At 37.7% G+C, this 20,469-nt stretch overlaps 1 protein-coding gene across 1 annotated transcript in view; it reads left to right on the top strand.

The window, feature by feature from the left end:
- Nucleotides 1–19,874, top strand: part of LOC107840653 (brefeldin A-inhibited guanine nucleotide-exchange protein 1) — a gene marked incomplete in the record, with an annotated part of 23,823 nt that extends 3,949 nt beyond the window's left edge. The window contains 10 exon segments of the mRNA XM_047395295.1: nucleotides 1,604–1,921; nucleotides 3,172–3,496; nucleotides 3,608–4,030; nucleotides 14,136–14,425; nucleotides 14,727–15,000; nucleotides 15,364–15,866; nucleotides 15,960–16,281; nucleotides 16,815–17,175; nucleotides 17,596–18,275; nucleotides 19,173–19,874. Coding sequence (XP_047251251.1) covers nucleotides 1,604–1,921; nucleotides 3,172–3,496; nucleotides 3,608–4,030; nucleotides 14,136–14,425; nucleotides 14,727–15,000; nucleotides 15,364–15,866; nucleotides 15,960–16,281; nucleotides 16,815–17,175; nucleotides 17,596–18,275; nucleotides 19,173–19,781 — 4,105 coding nt within the window.
- Nucleotides 19,875–20,469: the final 595 nt, after the last annotated feature.

Raw genomic sequence — 20,469 nt, 5'->3', positions numbered from 1 at the left:
TGTTTTGGTTATAAGGGATTTGCAAAGGTGTAAGTCCATTCTTCTCGATAAGATAAATAGTATTATTAAAGATGGGGCCAAGGTGTACATCCATTATTTTGCTCCTTAGGCAAGACTTTCCAAGGATTTCCTTTGTGTTCCGGGGAGGACTTCTAGCATCTACCCCCAGTCTAAGCCTTCACAACCATTTTTTTAAAAAATAATAGTGGTGTTTGGGTCATCTTGAGTGCACCTCGACTAATTCACGGATACCTGCTACTTGCCACCAACAATAGATACTAGTTAAAACTATCCATCAAGGCTATGATAAATGGTAAGAAATCACCTAGGGTTTTTGTCTTTGTTGGAATTTGAACCTGAGACCTCATGATTTTCACCCAAATCATTGACCACTGAGGAGTTGTTGAAACCCCTTGTTGAGCACTTCAAAGGAGATTTCTAGAAACGTATCAGTGCATAAGTTCCTCTTTCAATCTTTCCACCTCTTAATTGGTTGTCTTATAGCCCGTTTGTCTGAGTTTTCCCAATCTGGTTACTTTAAAAAATGCTTTTTGTTACCAATCATAGTAAAAAAGGCGCTTCTTGTTAGAAGTGCTATTCAAAAATGTGCTTTTGGAGAGTTGCAACTTGTGTTTAGCTAGTCAATTTGAAACACTTTTGCTATATTAGAGCATCGATTTGTGCTTGTATACTATTAAGGAAAAACTATTTTCTTAGTGCTGCTACTCAGAAATACTTTTTTTTAACTTAAAGCTTGGCCGAATGCCTCAACTTATCTATGAAAAGCTCTTTTAAACAGGCTATTTAGCTTTTGTTTCCTTGCGTCTTGTTGCCACAAGAGAAAGCATAATCATGAGCGTCTTGTTTACCATCCTTTCATTGTTTACACTAGGCATAGCAGGGTTATCTTCTAGCAGCCCATGTCTTGATTTAGGATTCTTCCTCTCCTTGGGTTATTCCTATTAGGACTCCTACACCAACCTCTACCATTAACACAATGATCCTTGTACTTGATATCACTCCTCATCTTAGTATAAATATCGAACTGATGATAACTATCATTCATGAGATCTATAACGAGAATGTAAGTGTGAGATATACCTATGGCTCCTCTCTTTAAGGTGTGGTATACTTGTTAATAGTCATCTTTCTGCTTGCCAATATAGGATTTATATGGACCATAATATTTTCTAGTCTTTGTCTGATCTTCTTCTAGATTCGCCACATACGCTCATTGTCTCCTCTGAAGCTTTTGGTACTAATAAAACAAGAATATGAAAGTAAATCCTGATGTAACTGAGTTGCTGTAGCTGGAAAAGTTATTTAAGCTAAAATCCATCCATGTTATTTCGGATTGTTGATTGTCCTACAACATTCAGCTTGATTGTTAAAGAAAGGACAGTCTTTTTATCAGTATGGCAAAGCTGATCTTTGTATAGAAGTCATTTGGCTTATCTGGGTTCTAAAAAGCTGAAGATAATAATATGTTAATATATCTTTTTTTTCTGAAATATATTAATGTATTTTTTTCTTCCAAAAAAAAAAGAAGAAAATGTTGATGTATCTGGTATATTCATGGTTTAACTTTGTCTCTTAAGTACAGGTTTCTTAATGTTATCAAGCAATTTTTGTGCTTGTCGTTGTTGAAGAACAGTGCACTGTCTGTGATGACGATCTTTCAACTTCTTTGTTCAATATTCAAGAACTTATTATCAAAATATAGATCTGGGTTGAAATCAGAAATTGGAATCTTCTTTCCCATGCTCATCTTACGTGTGCTGGAGAATGTGCTTCAGCCTAGTTTCTTGCAGAAGATGACCGTTTTGGGTTTGCTGGAGGAGATATCTAAGGATCCTCAGATTATCATTGATGTATTTGTCAACTATGATTGTGATGTCGATGCTCCTAACATATTTGAAAGGTATGTACTGTCAATTCTGTATTTCAACTAATGGTTTATTTAGATCATATTGAGTAATAGTTTAGTTCATCAGTCATAACTACTATCACATTTTTTTTCAAGCTTATAAGTTGGTTATTGACATCTATTCTGACATCGCATTCATTTATCAAGCTTCTTAGTTGATTTTGATATTCACTAGATAAAGCCGGACTATGGTCCTCGGGTCATATTATGTTTTTGTTGGAGTATATAATGGAGCCTTTACCTAAAAAAGGTTACAATAGAGCGTTTCTCTTTGTTGTTAGGTATGTACTAGAAGATCAAGTCTTAAGATACAACCTGATCTCCAAGTGTTCAATAATTTCTGACTCGGTCTATCCAATGTTGTTAAACGCATGTAATTTTGAGAGTTTTACTTCGCTCGATGTGTACTTTAGTGTCGTCATCAAGGCTCTAAGGCATACTTTTCCTTGCCAATGAGCCTCTCCTGAAGGGGCAACACTAAATAATTGATATTTCACTTTATCGTAATTTTTAAAAACTTCCTTGTATATATTTGTCATCGATGCTTGTAATTATTAATTTTGTACCAAACATATATTTTGTCATTCATGCTTGTAATTATTAGTTTTCTGCTAAACCTAGGGCTTTGGTCTAGTGATAAGCTGCAACGTGCAATGTGTGGGTCACATGCATGTCCTTAGGTCGAACTCTCCTGCAAACAGAAGTCTAGTAGTTATGTGGAGAAAGGTTGAAGGGCAGACCATTATTCATCTAGTTTCAGACCTTGTGTTGCTGACCCTGGGATTTCTCGATTATAGAAAATAGTGTTGATGGTTAAAGTGTAGTTATTGTCCCACTTTAAAGGAATATTCTATGCATTGTTATCTTATCCTCCCATAGTTCAATAAAGAATATGAACTCAACCAGTAACAAGAGTACGATTTTGTCCTTAGCTTATTGGCAATTTTGACCAAATTAGTGTAATATTGTTGGTATGCGTAGAGCTTGCAAACACAACTTTATAAACAGTGACTTTGAATTAAACTGGAAGTCTGCCCCCTTATCCTTGCTTGGCTACGTAGTCTCATACTTCTTCCGTTTTCTTTTTTTTTCTTTTGACAATTACTTCTTCAGTTTTCTCTTTTGCAACTATGCACATGCTATTTGCTGTTGTATATGTTATATATGATTCTTGTCACTAAATCTGCATGTTGATATCATCTAAATTGAATTAAAACAGCTTTAATTCCATCAGATATTTGCAGGACTGTTAATGGTCTTCTTAAAACAGCACTTGGTCCGCCTCCTGGTTCCACTACTACGCTGTCCCCAGTCCAAGACATTACGTTTCGTTCTGAATCTGTGAAATGCTTGGTCACAATTATAAAGTCAGTGGGGATGTGGATGGACCAGCAACTGAAGGTAGGGGATTCCAATCTAGATAAGGTATCTGATCATGAAGTGTCAGAAGCTGCTATCAGTGTCGGTGAGGAAGGTAATATAGACTATGAGTTGCATCCGGAAGCAAATTCTGAATTTTCTGGTGCTGCTGCCTTGGAGCAACGCCGTGCTCATAAATTAGAAATACAGGTTTATCATCTTGTGTTATCACATTCACTTGTCTTCATTTACTGCTTTCATTCACTTCATGTTACTTGATGTGCGGTTAAGTACTGACAACTCTAAATGGATCAAATGCAGAAAGGTGTTTCCTTGTTCAACAGAAAGCCTTCAAAGGGGATTGATTTCTTAATGAGCACCAAAAAGATTGGCAATTCCCCAGAAGATGTAGCCTCTTTTCTGAAAAATACAACCGGGTTGAATCCAACCATCATTGGTGATTATTTGGGTGAAAGGGAGGAGTTCCCTCTGAAAGTTATGCATGCATATGTCGATTCTTTTAATTTTGAAGGTATGGACTTTGGTGAATCAATCAGATATTTCCTCCGAGGGTTCAGATTACCTGGTGAAGCTCAGAAGATTGACCGTATAATGGAGAAGTTTGCGGAGCGCTATTGTAAATGCAATCCCAACTCTTTTACCAGTGCAGATACAGCTTACGTGCTTGCTTACTCTGTGATAATGCTCAATACAGATGCACATAATAGCATGGTGAAAGATAAGGTACCCGGACATCTCTCTAAAGTGTTTTTCTCGTAGTTGTATGATTCACTGCATGTATTCTTAAATTTTGCTACTTCCGTTCATTTCTTACCCTTACAGGTGTTTTTGTTTAGAAACAGGTTATGCAAAGATTATTAATGAATGGATCATAATGCAGGAACAGTAATATAGGATTGTTTCTTGTTAGATGTTCAGTTTGATATGTTACATATTAGTACGTGTATAATTAATAATGTCTTTTACTTTTTAAACAAAATAGTTTAACTATAACACACAGATTCTAACAAAACTTATGCAGGTATTATTTATGATAGAGACAGATGTCTCAACCAAATAATGTGCTCCCCCTGTTTCAATTTATGTATCTTAGTTTGACTAGGCACGGAATTTAAGAAAGTAAGAAATACTTTTCAATCTTGTGGTTTTAAATTAAGGATTCTTATATTGTGCCAAGCTGCTCTTTGAATCTTGTTATCCTAAACATGTTATGTGGGAGTTGGAACTAAAGTAAAGATATAATTAGTAGAGTAGTTCTTGTATCGATGAAAGCTTTACTTAATTTTTAAAAAATAATAGTAGGGTAGTTGTTCCCAAAACAGAGTCCTTGAGCATATCTTCTTATTTGATAGACTGGTAATGAAATTGTCCAGGTCTTCTAGAGAGGACAATGAGAAAGAAGAACTTGTCCAGTATATAAGCTTCTCCAATAATTATTAGTGGACATATGGGAAAAAAGGATGATAGTGTCTTGAGTTGTGGCTATGAGAAGAGCTCAAAAGTCCACATTATATAAAACAAGGACATAATGTGCTTGAGAGTTTACGGCTGTCCCCTTACATATCAATAGACTATGCAAATCTGCCATTCTAGCACTTGGATTAAATAGTCCATAATATGCAAGGCAACCGATTATATATCTAATACTCCCTCCGTTCCAAATTATGTGTCGCCATTTGACCGGACACGATATTTAAGAAATAAGTGTTGACTTTATTAAAGTTACAAAATTACCCTTCTTAAAAAAAGGAGTAATAGTATTTAAAATCAAGTGGGACCACTTTTAATTGAAAAAACAAATAAAAAAGGAGTAATAGTATTTAAAATCAAGTGGGACCACTAAGGGTAAAGTTGTAATTGTCTTTAAAAACTTACCAAATAAGGAAAGGCGACATTCTTTTTGGGACAGACCAAAAAGGAAATGGCGACACATAATTTGGGACGGAGGGAGTAATATCTTTACAGCTAACCACGGACCTTCAAGTCAATTTCCCTCCTTGCGAGCTTTTCTCAGGATCAACAACAACAACAACAAACCCAGTATATTCCCACATAGTGGGGTTTGGGGAGTAAAATGTACGCAGTCCATACCACTACCTCTGAAGAAGTAGAGAGACTGTTTCCGACAGACCCCCGGCTCAAGACAAAGGACCGTAGACAAAAACGTCGAAAGTGAGCAACAAGATAAACTAACAGAGATACGGCAGCCACAAACGTAAAGTACATAAACAAACCAAGGAACCCCCATCCCCACCCTTGAACTACCACCGAAGCTATACCAAACCCTCCTAGCTACAGACCACGACTTGACCACACACCTTAGCCCTCTACCTTAATATTTTTCCTCCATATCTTCCTATCTAGGGGCAGACATAATATTTTCAATTTCTATAGATCTATTCAACAACGACGAGCTGAGATGGTAGACTCCAACCTTTGCAAGATGACTACTAAGACCAAGAACCTGTTTGAAGAAAAAACATAGTTCTAGAGGTTGTGCTCCTTCCAGTTTTCGTACCTCATATACAATGTACTAACTTCCACGACATTTCTAAATGACATTCAAGTATGCCATGGGAATTAATTGAATGATAAATGAAGTAACTCAAAACTAGAAAAAGAATTTAGAAGATGGTGAAAATGAGAGCAAAATAGTCGTTCGTGTGGCAGAACTGATCCTGGCAAAAAACATTTCCAACCTTTGTTAGCCCCGCTACGTTTATAGACTTGTTTCCATGTCGAACTGTTTTATTTAGTACTTAGTTGCTTCCAGGAAAATTAACCACACATCACGATTTGCATGAGTCTGTTGTACAAAAAACTAGAAAGCATGAATTACCATATGTACAAGTATTAATCTATGTCAAAATCATTTGTACATCGAAGTTTGCATGTATGTATAGTTACAAAAATTCATGAAAATTACATAAAATAATGTACTAACAGAATTAAAAATATGAAAAACAAAGGGGTTGTGAAGGCCTTTGTGGTCAATGATTTGGGTGAAAATCATGAGGTCTCAGGTTCAAATTCCAACAAAGACAAAAACCCTTGGTGATTTCTTACCATTTATCATAGCCTTGATGGATAGTTTTACCTAGTATCTATTGTTGGTGGCAAGTAGCAGGTATCCGTGAATTAGTCGAGGTGCACTCAAGATGACCCAAACACCAATATTGTTTTAAAAAAAATGGTTGTGAAGGCTTAGACTGAGGGTTGATGCTAGAAATCCTCCCCGGAACACAAAGGAAATCCTTGGAAAGTCTTGCCTATGGAGCAAAATAATGGATGAACACCTTGGCCCTATCTTTAATAATACTATTTATCTTATCGAGAAAAATGGACTTACACATTTGCAAATCCCTTATAACCAAAACAAAGTTCGATTTACATAGCAGAAAGAAAGGAATAAAGGATTAAGAGACACTAACACATATAACAAAATAAAGGAGAGTGGCTCAACAATTCAAGAGAGGAAAAAGGAGAGCAAGTGTTTGAGGAGTGATATGAATTTTCAATAGGAAAGAAATGAGTTAGAGAAAATAGGAAGTGAAGAAGGTAATAAAATGAGGGCACAAAACTGGAAGATCTTAAGTGAGAAAGAGTCTTGCCCAGTTCTAATTCCAGAACTCATTCCTTTTCTACTATTTTTGCTTTTAATATGTAGGAAATTAAGGAAGATTCACTTAAAGTAGAATTCGACAGCTTCCGGGGATTTTACTTTATCATGAATCCATTGATTCTATATGACTTTCTACTACTCACCCTTTCGCACTTTATTCGTACATGGAGTGGGGTGGAGGGGACACCAAAGGCCTCTGCCCTTCCATATCGGGAAGGATTTGGAATGGAATAATATCGATTCATACAGAAGAAAGGGAGGACTGCAAATCCTTTTTCCCTGTTCAAATCCGAGTGTCGCCTGTGTTCTGAGGGCTCTAGTATTTCTCAGGATCATCAAAGTATATAATAAGAATACTAATGAATAAACGATAGTGGAGAACCCCACTTTGTGGGAATACACTGGGTATGTTGTTGTTGTAAAAGATAATAGAGAAAATGAAATAAAAACTCAAAATAATCTGGTTAGTTATTTTGTACTTATAAATTCATAGTATAAACCTATGTTGCTCGGACTCGGCAGTTTTGCCGCCGAAACCGTCTCGACATGAGACGGACGCGGGTGCCGGTGCTTCCGCCGTCTCCGATTTGGTCAAACAATTTTGGATACGTTGACCAAATTCAAGAAGAGGGAAAACATTGATAATAGACCGGCGACTTACCTGAAAAAATTCCGATCGACGACTTCATCAGCGACCGTAAAGTTGACAAACAGAGACGGTGTTGTCGATATGTGACGACGACGAGCGATGAAAACCAGTAGATGACGATGAAAAATAGTAGACGATGTCGATGTGCGACGGCAACGGCGACGAAAAAAGTAGAAGTTGACCAACGGCGACGAGGCATATTTAATTAAAAATAAATGTCGGTTCATTGGGTCAATCCGATTTTATTTAATTGTGATTTATTTTTATTTTTTAATAAAAAATATCAAATATACCTAATTATATAGGTCGGTTCAGTGATATACTGATTTATTTGACCCTAGTTATTTTTTTAAATAAAAATAATTAAATATATATATATAAGCAGTTATGTACCTAATTGAAATGTAAAATTAAAGACAAAGTAACTAAAAGAAAAGTATTTTTAGAATATCTTTATAACTCTACATTTATAATATTTGATTTTTTTTTAGCCAAATCCCCGCACCCGTATCCATGCTCGGATTCGCACCTCCGGATCTTAAAATTTATATTTTGACGAATCCGACTCTCGGATCTGCATCCGTCTCGGATACCTGCACCCAAGTCCGAGCAACTTAGGTATAAAGAGGCTTCTTCAAGGCTCAGAGGGGTCTCAGGCAAGGAGACCCACGGTCTCCCTTTCTATTTATTATTGCCATGGAAGGACTCAATAATATGATTAAAACAGCCAACTTGAATGAATGGACAAAAGAAAGGCTTTGAAGTAGCTAGGGATGGGAATGACAGTCTAGAGGTTACTCATCCACAATATGTTGACGACTCTCTCATATTCTGTGATGCTGATATAAACCGAGATATTAGTGTAATCTAGTGATCTTTGAAGGGATTTCATGATTACACATAATCTGGAGAAAAGTTTCCTGTACCCCATTAATGAATCTGTTGGCTGCTATTTTGGGAGGTGAGGTTGGTAATCTGCCAACTATCTGTTTGGGATTGCCATTGGGGGCCAAATCAAAGTCAGCGGAAATTTGGGATACTGTAATTGAAAAATGTGAAAAGAAATTGGCAAGATGGAAAACTCAATACTTGTCATTGGGAGGTAAACTAACTCTGATCAATTCAGTCCTTGATGCACTTCTAACATACATGATGTCCTTATTCCCTATTCCAGCAGGGTTTATCAAAAGATTGGATAACATTAGGAGAAACTTTTTGTGGCATGGGGATAGAGAGAGGAAAGGCTACTTAGAATGAAGTGGCTATGGAAGTTTACCAGAGAGCACCACCAACTGTGGTGGAAGGTCATTAAAACCAAATATGATCAAGAGGACAGATGGATGACTAAGGAGATCACACCACCATATGGGTGAGCCTATGGAGGTCTATTAGAGCCTTGTGGAGTGAGCTGAAAAGTCGATCAGAGATCAAAGTGCTTGATAGGAACAAAACCAGCTTCTGGAAGGATAATTGGCATGATGTTGGAGCTCTCGAAATTGCTTCCCCGGATATTTTCAACTTAGTCCATCATCAACTCAAGACTATAGCTGAAATGTGGACATCTCAAGCCTGGAGCTTAAATTTTAGAAGGCACTTCAATGATTGGGAGGTTCAAAGAATGGCAAATTTCTTCAGCAAACTCGAGCAATTCTCTGCAATACAAACTGGTGAAGATATCTTATGGTGGCAGGGCAACACCAAAGGCATCTTTAAGGTCAATGAAGCATACATGCTTATGAATCAGTTCGATCAGCAGGTAGCCAACTGGCCATGGAAACAGATATGGAGAATCAAAATCCCACATAAAGTCTCATGCTTTGTATGACTACTAGCAAAGGAGGCAGCTTTAACAGTGGATAATTTGATGAGTAGAGGCATGATATTGTGTGATGTTTTCTATGTAAAGAAACAGCTGAGACAGTCACCATCTATTTCTGCATTGTAAATAGTAAATACACAGCTCATCTGTGGAAAATTATCTTAAATCTTAAAGGCTTAGCTTGGACACTGCTTGGTAAGGTTTCAGAAGCTCTAAGCAGCTGGGAGGAAACAGGATCACATGCAAATGATTGGAGTAGATGGAGAATTGTCCCAACATGCATATGGTGGATGATATGGAAGGAGAGAAATTCAAGATGCTTTGAGGGTATAGACAATGACGTGCAGAAGATCAAGTTGAATTTCATATTTTTTTGATCAAGTAAAAGTATTTTCATTCATAAACACGACCAAATTGGTTGTCCACATAGAATACCAAAAGATCAAAACTCTACAAAATATGAAGTTAAAAAAAAATCCGCCCAATCCTCTAAAGCAAGGAACTTTCTGTTTACACCAAAAGAAAATAAGAAAGCAGAGACGACTCTTCAATCGCAAGAAACTCGACTCTACACCTTCATAAGCTATTTAATTTCTCTCTCCAAACTGCATATTATCGCTATCGGAGCCATGTTCCAAGCCTTTCGTCTTCTTCGCCTTCTTCGCCTTCTCCTGCTCTTCCAACTCGGCATTAGATCTTTCACAGTTTTTGGCATTATCCTAGGAGTGTGAAACCATCTAAACATGTCCTATCATAATCAGATGGTAAGCCTGCGATGTAGAAGGAGGTGATCCACATCCTCGCCTGTCTCCTTGGACATGTTGCACCAACTAATGCAGACAACCTTCCACTTTCTAAGATTTTCGGCTGTCAAAATCACCCCTCTAGTGGCTAGCCAAGTGAAAAAACACACCTTCTTGGGCACTTTTTGAACCCATATTGCATTACATGGAAACTCAACCTCCTTCCTAACCAAAAGTTTCTCATAAAAAGACTTCACTTCACTGAGAACACTCCATTACTAATAAAGAGCCCACCGCCACCCATCGGAATTATTCGTCAAAATGACTTGCTTTGCTTGTGAAGAAGGTTTATCAATCTTTGAAACTTACTCACTTCCCAGTCTTGAAAATTTCTTCTAAATCTCAAATCCCAAAAAGTCTCTCTACCTTGTGACCTCTTAATTTGTTGAATAGTCAAGTCTCTTTGGCAAGATATTCTGTACAAACTCTGGAATTCATGTTTCAAAAGTATATCCCCACACCAGTTATGGCCCCCATAAAATACTCTGCTCCCATTACCAACCTTGAAAGAGATATTCTTCATGAAAGAATCCTATCCCTTCATGATATTTCTCCGAAGGCCGCACTCGAAAGGCAAAACAACATCTCTAGTTCTCCATCCCGTATTCTAATCCCATATTTATCGCCTATCACCCCCTCCATAAAGCTTGTACCTCCACATCTATTTGTCCAATAAAGCTGTATTAAAGATTTTCAAATCTTTAACTCCCATTGAAACCCTTCAATAGCCCCCCGAAACAGTTTTATCCATCATCCTGCTCAAAGCTTCCATAACCAAAATGAACAACGTCGATGATTCATGATCCCTCGTCTCAAATCCCTCGAGCTTCCAAAAAATCCGCATGGATTACCATTCAACAACACTGAAAATCTCACCGAAGAAATGCAAAAGTACACCTATTTCTTCCACTTCTACCAAATGCCATTTGAAGTATAATGAAATCTAAAAATTTTCAATTCACATGATTGTATGCCTTCTCAAGGTTAAGTTTGCCACTGATGCTGTATCTAGAATCTTTCTACCCTCCACAAATGCATTCTGTGAAGTGGAAAGTCTCATATAACACCTTTTTTAGTCTGATAGAAAGCACCAAGCACCTTAGAAAGAATTTTGTAAATGCTCCCCACTAGAATAATAGGTTTATAATCTGTCATGCTCGTAGCTCCCTCCCGTTAAGAATAATGACAACGAACAAGGCATTCAAACTTCTTTCAAATTCACCACTATCTCGGAACTTGACAATAACATCTATCCATCAGTTTTGACGATATTCCAGCAATGCTGAAAAAAAGGAACAAATAGGAAACCATTTGGACCTGGAGCTTTGTCACCTGCACAACACTTCGCCGTTCTTTTCACTTCCTTCTCCTCGATTGCCCTCTCCAGCCACTCACCCTCCTCCCTTCTGATATGACTAAACCCTAAAACCCCCATGGTAGGCTTCACACTGATTTCTCTTTAAATAAGTCTTCATAAGAACCTATAACTGCCCTCTCTATTTCCTATTTCCCTACAGGGCACACCCCCATTGAATTTCATCTTACTGCTTTGTTTTGTTGTAACCAGATTTACGCTAATGACACGTGATTATAATTGATGTATTAGATTCATTATAGATAGAGATAGTAGATAGTAGAGTGCTCTTGTAAATATGGTCTCTGTACTACCTAAGTACTGTTTTGACCCCTGATATAAAGTTACTGATTTAAAAAAAAAATCATAGTAAAAGATTGGTTGGCAACTAGGGGAGCTATATTGACAGCTGAGATTTTGAGAAAAGACGAATTGCATATGTCAACTTGTGCTTCATGTGCAAATGTTCAGATGAATATGTGTACTATCACTCCGACATTCTCCGTTGACAACTCCTTTGCGTGCGATTTTATGATGGTTGGGATGCAATGAGCAATGTTGGACACAGTGAAGGAGGCACTCTCTTGTTGGAAATTCAAAAGAAGGAAGAGAAGCTGAAGAGTTGGGGATGTTTCCCTACTAGCACAATGTTCTGTACTGAAAGAAGTACGAGAGCCTTGGATGAGATAGAAAATGACTGTACATTTGAGTAATGGCCTCTCATTCCTACTTTCTTTTTGGTGCACCTATGAGGTTTCACTGTATATAGAGAATTGGGTGTCGTTTGTAGGGCATCATGTACAAATTCTTTACTTTTTTGGAATACTGCTGGTATATGGGAGATTTTCACATTATTAAATAGAAGTAATTACAACAACAACAACATACCCGGTATATTCCCACATAGTGGGGTTTGAGGAGGGTAGAACGTACACAATTCATGGTAGAGAGGTTGTTTTCGACAGGGCCCGGCTTAAGACCAAACAACGTAGGAAAAGACATAATATAAGAACAAGAAACACAAGGTAGTAACAAAATAACCGACAGTAGCAGAAGCAAGATAATCACCAAATATTACAACCGAAATCTACTCAAAACCACAAACAACACCCAAAAACTCCAAGAACAAAGATACTACCGGTGAAACGCTACAACTACTAGCTCCCATCCTACCAACCTCTTACCCTAATATGTGTCCTCCACACCTTCCTATCCCTATCTAGAGTTATGTTTTTCGTAAGCTGTAACTGCTCCATATCATGTCGAAGCACCTCACTCCAATATTTCTTTTGTATACCTCTACCTCGATTGAATCTATTCATAGCCAACCTCTTGCACCTCTGCACTGGGGTATTTGTACCCTTCCTCATCGCATGTCCGAACCATCTCAATCTTGATTCATGCATCTGGTCTTCTACCGAAGTCACTCCCATTGTGTCACGTATAACCTTTTTTTTTATCCTATCCATCCAAGTAAATCCACACATCCATTGCAACATCCTCATCTTCATCATCTTCATCTTTTAAATGTGGGAGTTAGTGGCCAACATTCCGCCCCATATTATAAAAAAAATTCGTAGTATAAGGAAGAATGAAAGATGACATAGGACTTTCGATGATACTTATGCTTAGCTAAAATAAGTTTAAAGAGTTAAATTGGGTCAATGTGAATTAGTATAAGAATTTGAAATCATTTAAATCTATATTTTGATGAATTTGCTACATTTTTGGAGGTGTTTTTTTTCATAACCGTGGTGTCCAAGCCAGCTTGCGCACACCTCGACTATTTCCACTGCAGACTTGTATCTCCCACCAACAACATGTGCGAGGTAACTCTGTCCACCAAGGCTAGAATAAATGGGAAGAAATCACTTGATGTTTGTCTCTGTTGGGAATTGAACCTGAGACCTCAGGGTGCTCAACCCAACTTCATTGAACCACTAGGCGACACCCTCATTTTTGGAGGTGTTAAAGGAAAGACAAAAAGTGCTTTTAAGCACTTTTAGGCTAAAGAGGTGAAAAAATAAGCTAAAAAGCCAAAAGTTGGGTATTCCTAACTTATGGCTTTTAGCTTATAGTTTATAAGCTACTTTAAAAAGCCAATCCAAACACCCCCTATAAGTAGGAATTTTACATGTAACAGGAGTCCTTTTGTGAATATGAATATAGGAATTTTGTGATTTAGCCAAAAAAAATAAAATTAAAGGCATGTCAAACGAGATAGAGCTTTTCATTGAATGTAAACATCATTTTGTTACCTAATAATCAGTATGAGGAAATTCACCTGCACTCTTGAGGTTTGCATGAAATAATAGGGGACAAGTCACTGATATGAGTTACCGATATTGCTGCCAACTATTTATGGGATGGATGTTATCTTCATTTTCCAGTATTTGATACTTCAAAAGCATAAAGTAGAGCAGTTACTGACTGGGGAGTGCAATTTTTTGGCCGTCTTAGTATATTTAGTCTATGCACTTGGTCATCTTAACTTTGTTACGCATGTAGATGATACTTATAAAATTGTAGGGTTGGTATTTGGTTTTAAATTGACTTTTAACTATTGTATTTCTTTGTTTAGATGACAAAAGCTGATTTTATCCGGAACAATCGAGGGATTGATGACGGAAAGGATTTACCTGAAGATTATTTGGGAGCACTTTATGACCAAATTGTCAAAAATGAGATAAAGATGAAAGCAGATTCTTCCGTGCCGCAAAACAAGCAGGGGAACAGTCTTAATAAGCTGCTGGGCTTGGATGGTATACTGAATCTAGTATGGAAGCAGAGAGAGGAAAAACCACTTGGTGCAAATGGAGTTCTCGTGAGGCATATTCAAGAGCAGTTTAAAGCAAAATCTGGAAAATCTGAGTATGATTCAATTCCACATTATGAATCTAATTTTCATATGTTCTGATTGTCAGATATAGGATTCTGATTCTTTCTTTGTCATCTGCGGACAAATTAGTTTTTTCTTTCGATGAGTTGCTGCACTGTGTAAACCTGTGAAAAGTTCTCATATAAGGACTATTGAAAGGATTGTGTGCCTTCTGGTCTCCATAGATAGGGTGTAGTTATACATGATCTCAAGCTCGCTTCATGTGTCTTGGTATCACGGATTTTCTTGTTTAGGAGAATAAATACAGATAACTTATATCTTGTCCTGTTGCAGGTCTATCTATTATGTCATTGCAGATCCAGCTATATTGAGATTTATGGTAGAAGTCTGCTGGGGTCCCATGCTTGCTGCTTTCAGTGTCACGCTAGACCAGAGTGATGATAAGAATTCCACTTCCCAGTGCTTGCTAGGGTTCAGGCATGCTGTGCACATTACAGCTGTGATGGGTATGCAGACACAGAGAGATGCTTTTGTCACCTCTATGGCAAAGTTCACTAATCTTCACTGTGTTGCTGATATGAAACAAAAAAATGTTGATACAATGAAAGTAATTTCCATTCCTTGATTTCTGTCACATCAGTTTACCATCTTATGCCCAGACAGTGATAACTTGCGGCAGATGAAGAATCTTCATGAAAATACATGCACGCCAGTTACCTTTTGTTAATAAAGTAAAATAATTTTATTGATGTGGGAAAAACTTCCGTATGTAAACAAACATACACAAAAGGTATAGAGCATACAAATTACCAACCATTTTCTTTACAAACAAGAACCTCTTTGATGCACTAGAAAGAAACTCAAAACAAGAGACTCTTCCTCGATTATACAAGTCATTGTCAACTCAATCAAAAGCTCTTCTACTAATCTGAAACCCATGCAGAATAACATCCTTTTAATTTGCATGCAGACAATAATGTCGATTGCCATTGAAGATGGGAATCATCTTCATGAAGCATGGGAGCATATATTGACGTGTCTATCTCGATTTGAGCATCTGCAGTTGCTGGGAGAGGGCGCTCCTTCTGATTCCTCCTTTTTTACTACCTTGAGCTCTGAATCTGAGGAGAAGACATTGAAGTCAGCTGGATTTCCATCACTGAAGAAAAAAGGGACGCTCCAGAATCCAACCGTTGCTGCTGTTGTTAGAGGGGGTTCATATGATAGCGCAACCGTTGGAGCTAACTCTCCAGGATTGGTGACTCCAGAACAGATAAATAATTTCATTTCAAACTTGAACTTACTTGATCAGATTGGTAACTTTGAACTAAATCACATATTTGCTCATAGCCAAAGACTGAACAGTGAAGCAATAGTAGCTTTTGTCAAGGCCCTTTGCAAAGTTTCGATGTCAGAACTACAGTCTCCAACAGATCCCCGTGTATTCAGCCTTACAAAAATTGTTGAAGTTGCGTAAGATTCTGTCCTTGAACTCATCAAATTATACCTCGTCAGACTGATATTTTTAGAAGTGAACATGATGAAAGTATGATCTTGATTTTGCAGGCACTATAACATGAACCGTATCAGATTAGTGTGGTCTCACATATGGAGTGTTCTTTCAGAGTTCTTTGTGGCTGTTGGTTTGTCAGAAAATCTTTCAGTTGCAATTTTTGTTATGGACTCGTTGCGACAACTTGCTATGAAGTTTTTAGAACGAGAGGAACTGGCAAACTACAACTTTCAGAATGAGTTTTTGAGACCATTTGTTATTGTTATGCAGAAAAGTAATTCTGCTGAAATCAGGGAGTTGATAGTTCGATGTATTTCTCAAATGGTTCTGAGTCGTGTCAATAATGTAAAATCCGGGTGGAAGAGTGTTTTTATGGTAATCATTACATCTTTACTTCAACTCTTATACTTTTTTTTTTCTTTTTATAGTACATAAATGTTTGTTAGTGTCTTTCAGTATCTACATAAAGTTTGTTCTCTTGCATATTAGGATTTTGTATTCTGTCCCTTTTATGTTGTGAGCTTTCCTTTCCAGGAATCAATTTGTCTTTCTAACTGATATATCCTTTTTAATGCGCTTAGTTATTACTGTGGAACTGTTTGACTTGGTCCAAAGTATAAGAAAGGCGTACTTTTGAAGTTTGTGTGTAGAACACTCCGTGACCATTTGTGGCGCTATAAATCATTTCATTAAGGGTAACAGCAGGAATTTTAAAGTTAAATTATTTCCAATTATGGAAGGTGACATTCTTTTTGGGATAGACTAAAAAGGAAAGCGTGCCACATAAAATGGGACAAAGGGAGTAAGATTTTCTGTACAATAGTTGTTGTCTTTTGCTTAGTACTCTTCAAAAAGTGGTGCTGAAACGGAACCTGGGATGTGATAGGCCTTTATACGCACCTTTGCAGGTTTTTACAGCTGCTGCTGCAGATGAAAGGAAGAATATTGTGTTGCTGGCCTTTGAAACCATGGAAAAGATCGTACGGGAATATTTTCGTTACATCACTGAGACTGAAACATTAACTTTTACGGATTGTGTTAGATGCCTGATCACCTTCACAAACAGCAGATTCAACAGTGATGTTAGTCTCAACGCCATTGCTTTTCTTCGTTTCTGCGCTGTCAAACTTGCAGAAGGGGGCCTTGTCAGCAACGAGAAAAACAAAAATAATGATTCATCTATTCCAGTGGCCGATAAAGAAGCTTCAGATGGGCTAATCTTCACAGATAAGGATGACTATATGTCTTTCTGGGAGCCTCTGCTTATGGGTATGTTGTTGCTCTTCTTTTTCCATACTTCCACCTTTCTGGAAACATGGTCTTATCAGTGAACCCGCCTAGTTGTATCATGCAGTAACAATTGGCTAATGCAGCAGGGTGTCCTTACACTATTGTGGAATGACCAATTTTCTACATCAAATTATTCCCCCTCCTTTTTGCGTAATCCACATCTATAAGACGGGAGGACCCGAGAAAATTTGATTGTGAGGATTTTCTGAATTTGAAATGAATTTCCGAATCTAAATTGTGCGCACATGCAAACTTTAAGTTATATGAACGTCTAGTTATAATAACCTTCCAATGGTAATTTCAGAAGCGGCAGCTTTCTGTTATAGTAATTATCCCAGCGTATAACTACTGGAGGGTTCAAAACTTAATCTTTTTGACTCATTGTTAATTCTGTTACAGGGTTATCAAGACTGACTTCAGATCCTCGATCAGCTATTAGGAAGAGCGCGTTGGAAGTTCTGTTCAACATCTTGAAGGACCACGGTCATCTCTTCCCACGCCTTTTCTGGATTAATGTCTTCAAGTCTGTAATCTACCCAATATTCAGTCCAGTAAATGATAGCACAGACGCTCAAGTGAAGTATGACCAGTCTTCATTCACATCTGGATATATACCACCAGATGGATGCTTATGGGACTCTGAAACTTCTGTGGTGGCAGCTCAATGTTTGGTGGATTTATTTGTTAATTTCTTTGATATTGTGAGGTCAGAATTTCCTAGTGTCGTCTCTATAATGGTTGGATTTATAAAAGGTTCTGGCAAGGATCCTGCAGCCACTGGGGTAGCTTCTGTAATGCGGTTGGCAGGTGATTTGAGAGGCAAATTCTTTGAAGAGGATTGGAAGGTTATCTTTCTAGCTCTGAAAGAAGCTTCATCTTCCACTCTACCCAATTTTCTGAAGCTTTTGAGAACAATGGACAACATTGAGATATCTACAAGTCAGTCTGAAAATGATATGGAAACATCTTCTGGGGCTGGATTGGTAAATGATGAATCGGAGGATGACAACCTGCATACTGCGGGATATGTTGTTTCAAGGATGAAGGATCATATAGCAGCTCAGTTGCGCATCATACAGGTTCTTCATCCCTACCATTGTGTATAGTGTTTGTCACCCTATTTTGTGTTGTTTCCCTGGTTAATTATGATGGATAGAATATTATTTATAGAAAAGATATATGTTGATCCTTTGAAGGGAATAAAAACAGAATGGATGCACGCAGACGTGTTTCGGATGTGTTTCTTTGTGCGGTGATATATCTTATCTGCTGCTCACTGCATTTTCTAAGTAGTGTGTCGGACACTGTGTCCTTGTCTCTTTGGAAACTCTCGGCTAATGTAGCAAAAGCAGGCAGAATGGAAACTCGGTCTTAATGCTTATTAAATATGAAAGATGAAAAGATCACGTCTAAAAGACAGTCTAGTTCTGGGTTAAGTCACAATCGACGGGTCTGGCTTAAATACCAAGTAAATAAATGGACATTGACCCTTAGCAGTTAACCGCATTGGAAATGATGAATCACACTCTGAAAGGAGGTTCCCTCCCAATAGATGTTAGGAGGGAGCAAGGCCAGTCGGCGCTACTTCAACTAGTAGTCTTTAAGTCGGAAATCGCTTTCACATCTCATATGACATCTGTACCAACAGAACACCACAATCCTTTCCCTCTACATCACCGGCCAGTAGGCGTGAAATGATTGAAAGTTATAAAATTGGAATAAACATAGTTCATGCATTAGCTTTGGCTATTTCTTAGCTTCCTTTCTTTATCTATGAACTGTCTGGACAGTTATTTTAAGAGTTTCCAGTGTTCTGGTACTTCCTTTAAATTCATGAATAATAGAGTAGTCTACAAATTAAAGAGGATGAACTGTTTACAGAAGAGTTATGTTAAATGCACTGTTGGCATCAAATTAGAGCACAACACGACTCACCTTGCTTTACATTCATTATGCTGCTCTTTTTCAATGTACAGGTGTCGTCTGATCTCTACAAGATGTGTCGGCAATTAGTATCAGCTGATACTGTCAATGTCCTCCTTGGAATCTATTCAGCTGTCACATCTCATGCGCAGCAATTGAAATCTGAGAAAGTTGTACAAGTGAAGCTGCAAAAAGCGTGTTCTATCCTTGAGGTGCCAGAACCTCCGCTGGTATTTTTTGAAAATGAGTCCTATCAGAATTACCTCAATTTCTTGCATGGGCTGCTTGTGAACAATTCGTCATTTGTCGAAGATAAGAGTATAGAACCAGAATTTGTGGGTGTATGTGAAGAAATTCTACGCATATACTTGGACTGTGCTGGGTTGAACTCCATCAAGAGGAAACCAGATGACAAGGCAATATACCAGTGGAATCTTCCCTTGGGTTCATCTAAGAAGGAAGAACTGGTAGCAAGGACTCCTTTGGTTCTGTCAGTACTACGAATTCTCTGCAGTTGGCAAACAGATTCTTTTAGGAAGTACATTTCTCAGTTGTTCCCATTAATGATAGATCTTGTTCGGAGTGAACATAGCTCAGCAGAGGTTCAGCGTGAACTAAGCCATTTTTTCCAGTCCTGTATCGGCCCCATTATTATGAAATAGTGACCTATACCATTTACTGAACTATTCTTCGGTCAGAATTTAAAATCTGGTAGGCATAAATCTTTCTATTTGGAGGCTTTATTTTTCAGGTTACTTGCATGAACCCCCTTCATACTGAACGTAACTAGATACACCTCATTTTTCACCTGGATGAATTCACCTCCCAAGTACTCACGGTTAGTAGGTTCGGAGGATACTTTCTTCACCAATGCCTACAAGGTGCTTTTTGGTACTGTCCCTAGTAATCACTTCGCCTAATCGCTATAAGCCTTTCACGTAGTTCGTAGATCCAAGAAGTAAAGTAGACCTCTCTACTTTTAGAAATTACCTCCACTTCCTTGTTAGTTTGATATTTTGTATTACAACCCCTCAAATGTAGAGTAGCATGTCAGAGGCTTTGATTTGGATATATCATCAAATGTTTGTAAGTTTTTCACTTGTATATTTTATCATGAAGTAATAAAGAATTGCTTTGTACCTACCATTGAAGCTTGTATTAGCTTTAGTTTTCCTCGTTTGGGAATTCAATCGTTTTACTCAATGACATTATAGCCAACATCTTTGTAAGATTAAATTAAAATAGTTGAATGATACGGAACTAAAAATGGCTCAGAACCCAAAATATAAAAATCATGTAGTGCGAGCTATTACATATTAGAATGCTTTTTACACCTGAACGTTTCAAAAT

This window comes from Capsicum annuum, chromosome 8, assembly GCF_002878395.1.
Source record: "Capsicum annuum cultivar UCD-10X-F1 chromosome 8, UCD10Xv1.1, whole genome shotgun sequence".
NCBI lineage: Eukaryota > Viridiplantae > Streptophyta > Magnoliopsida > Solanales > Solanaceae > Capsicum > Capsicum annuum.
This window is presented reverse-complemented; position numbering and strand designations above follow the sequence as displayed.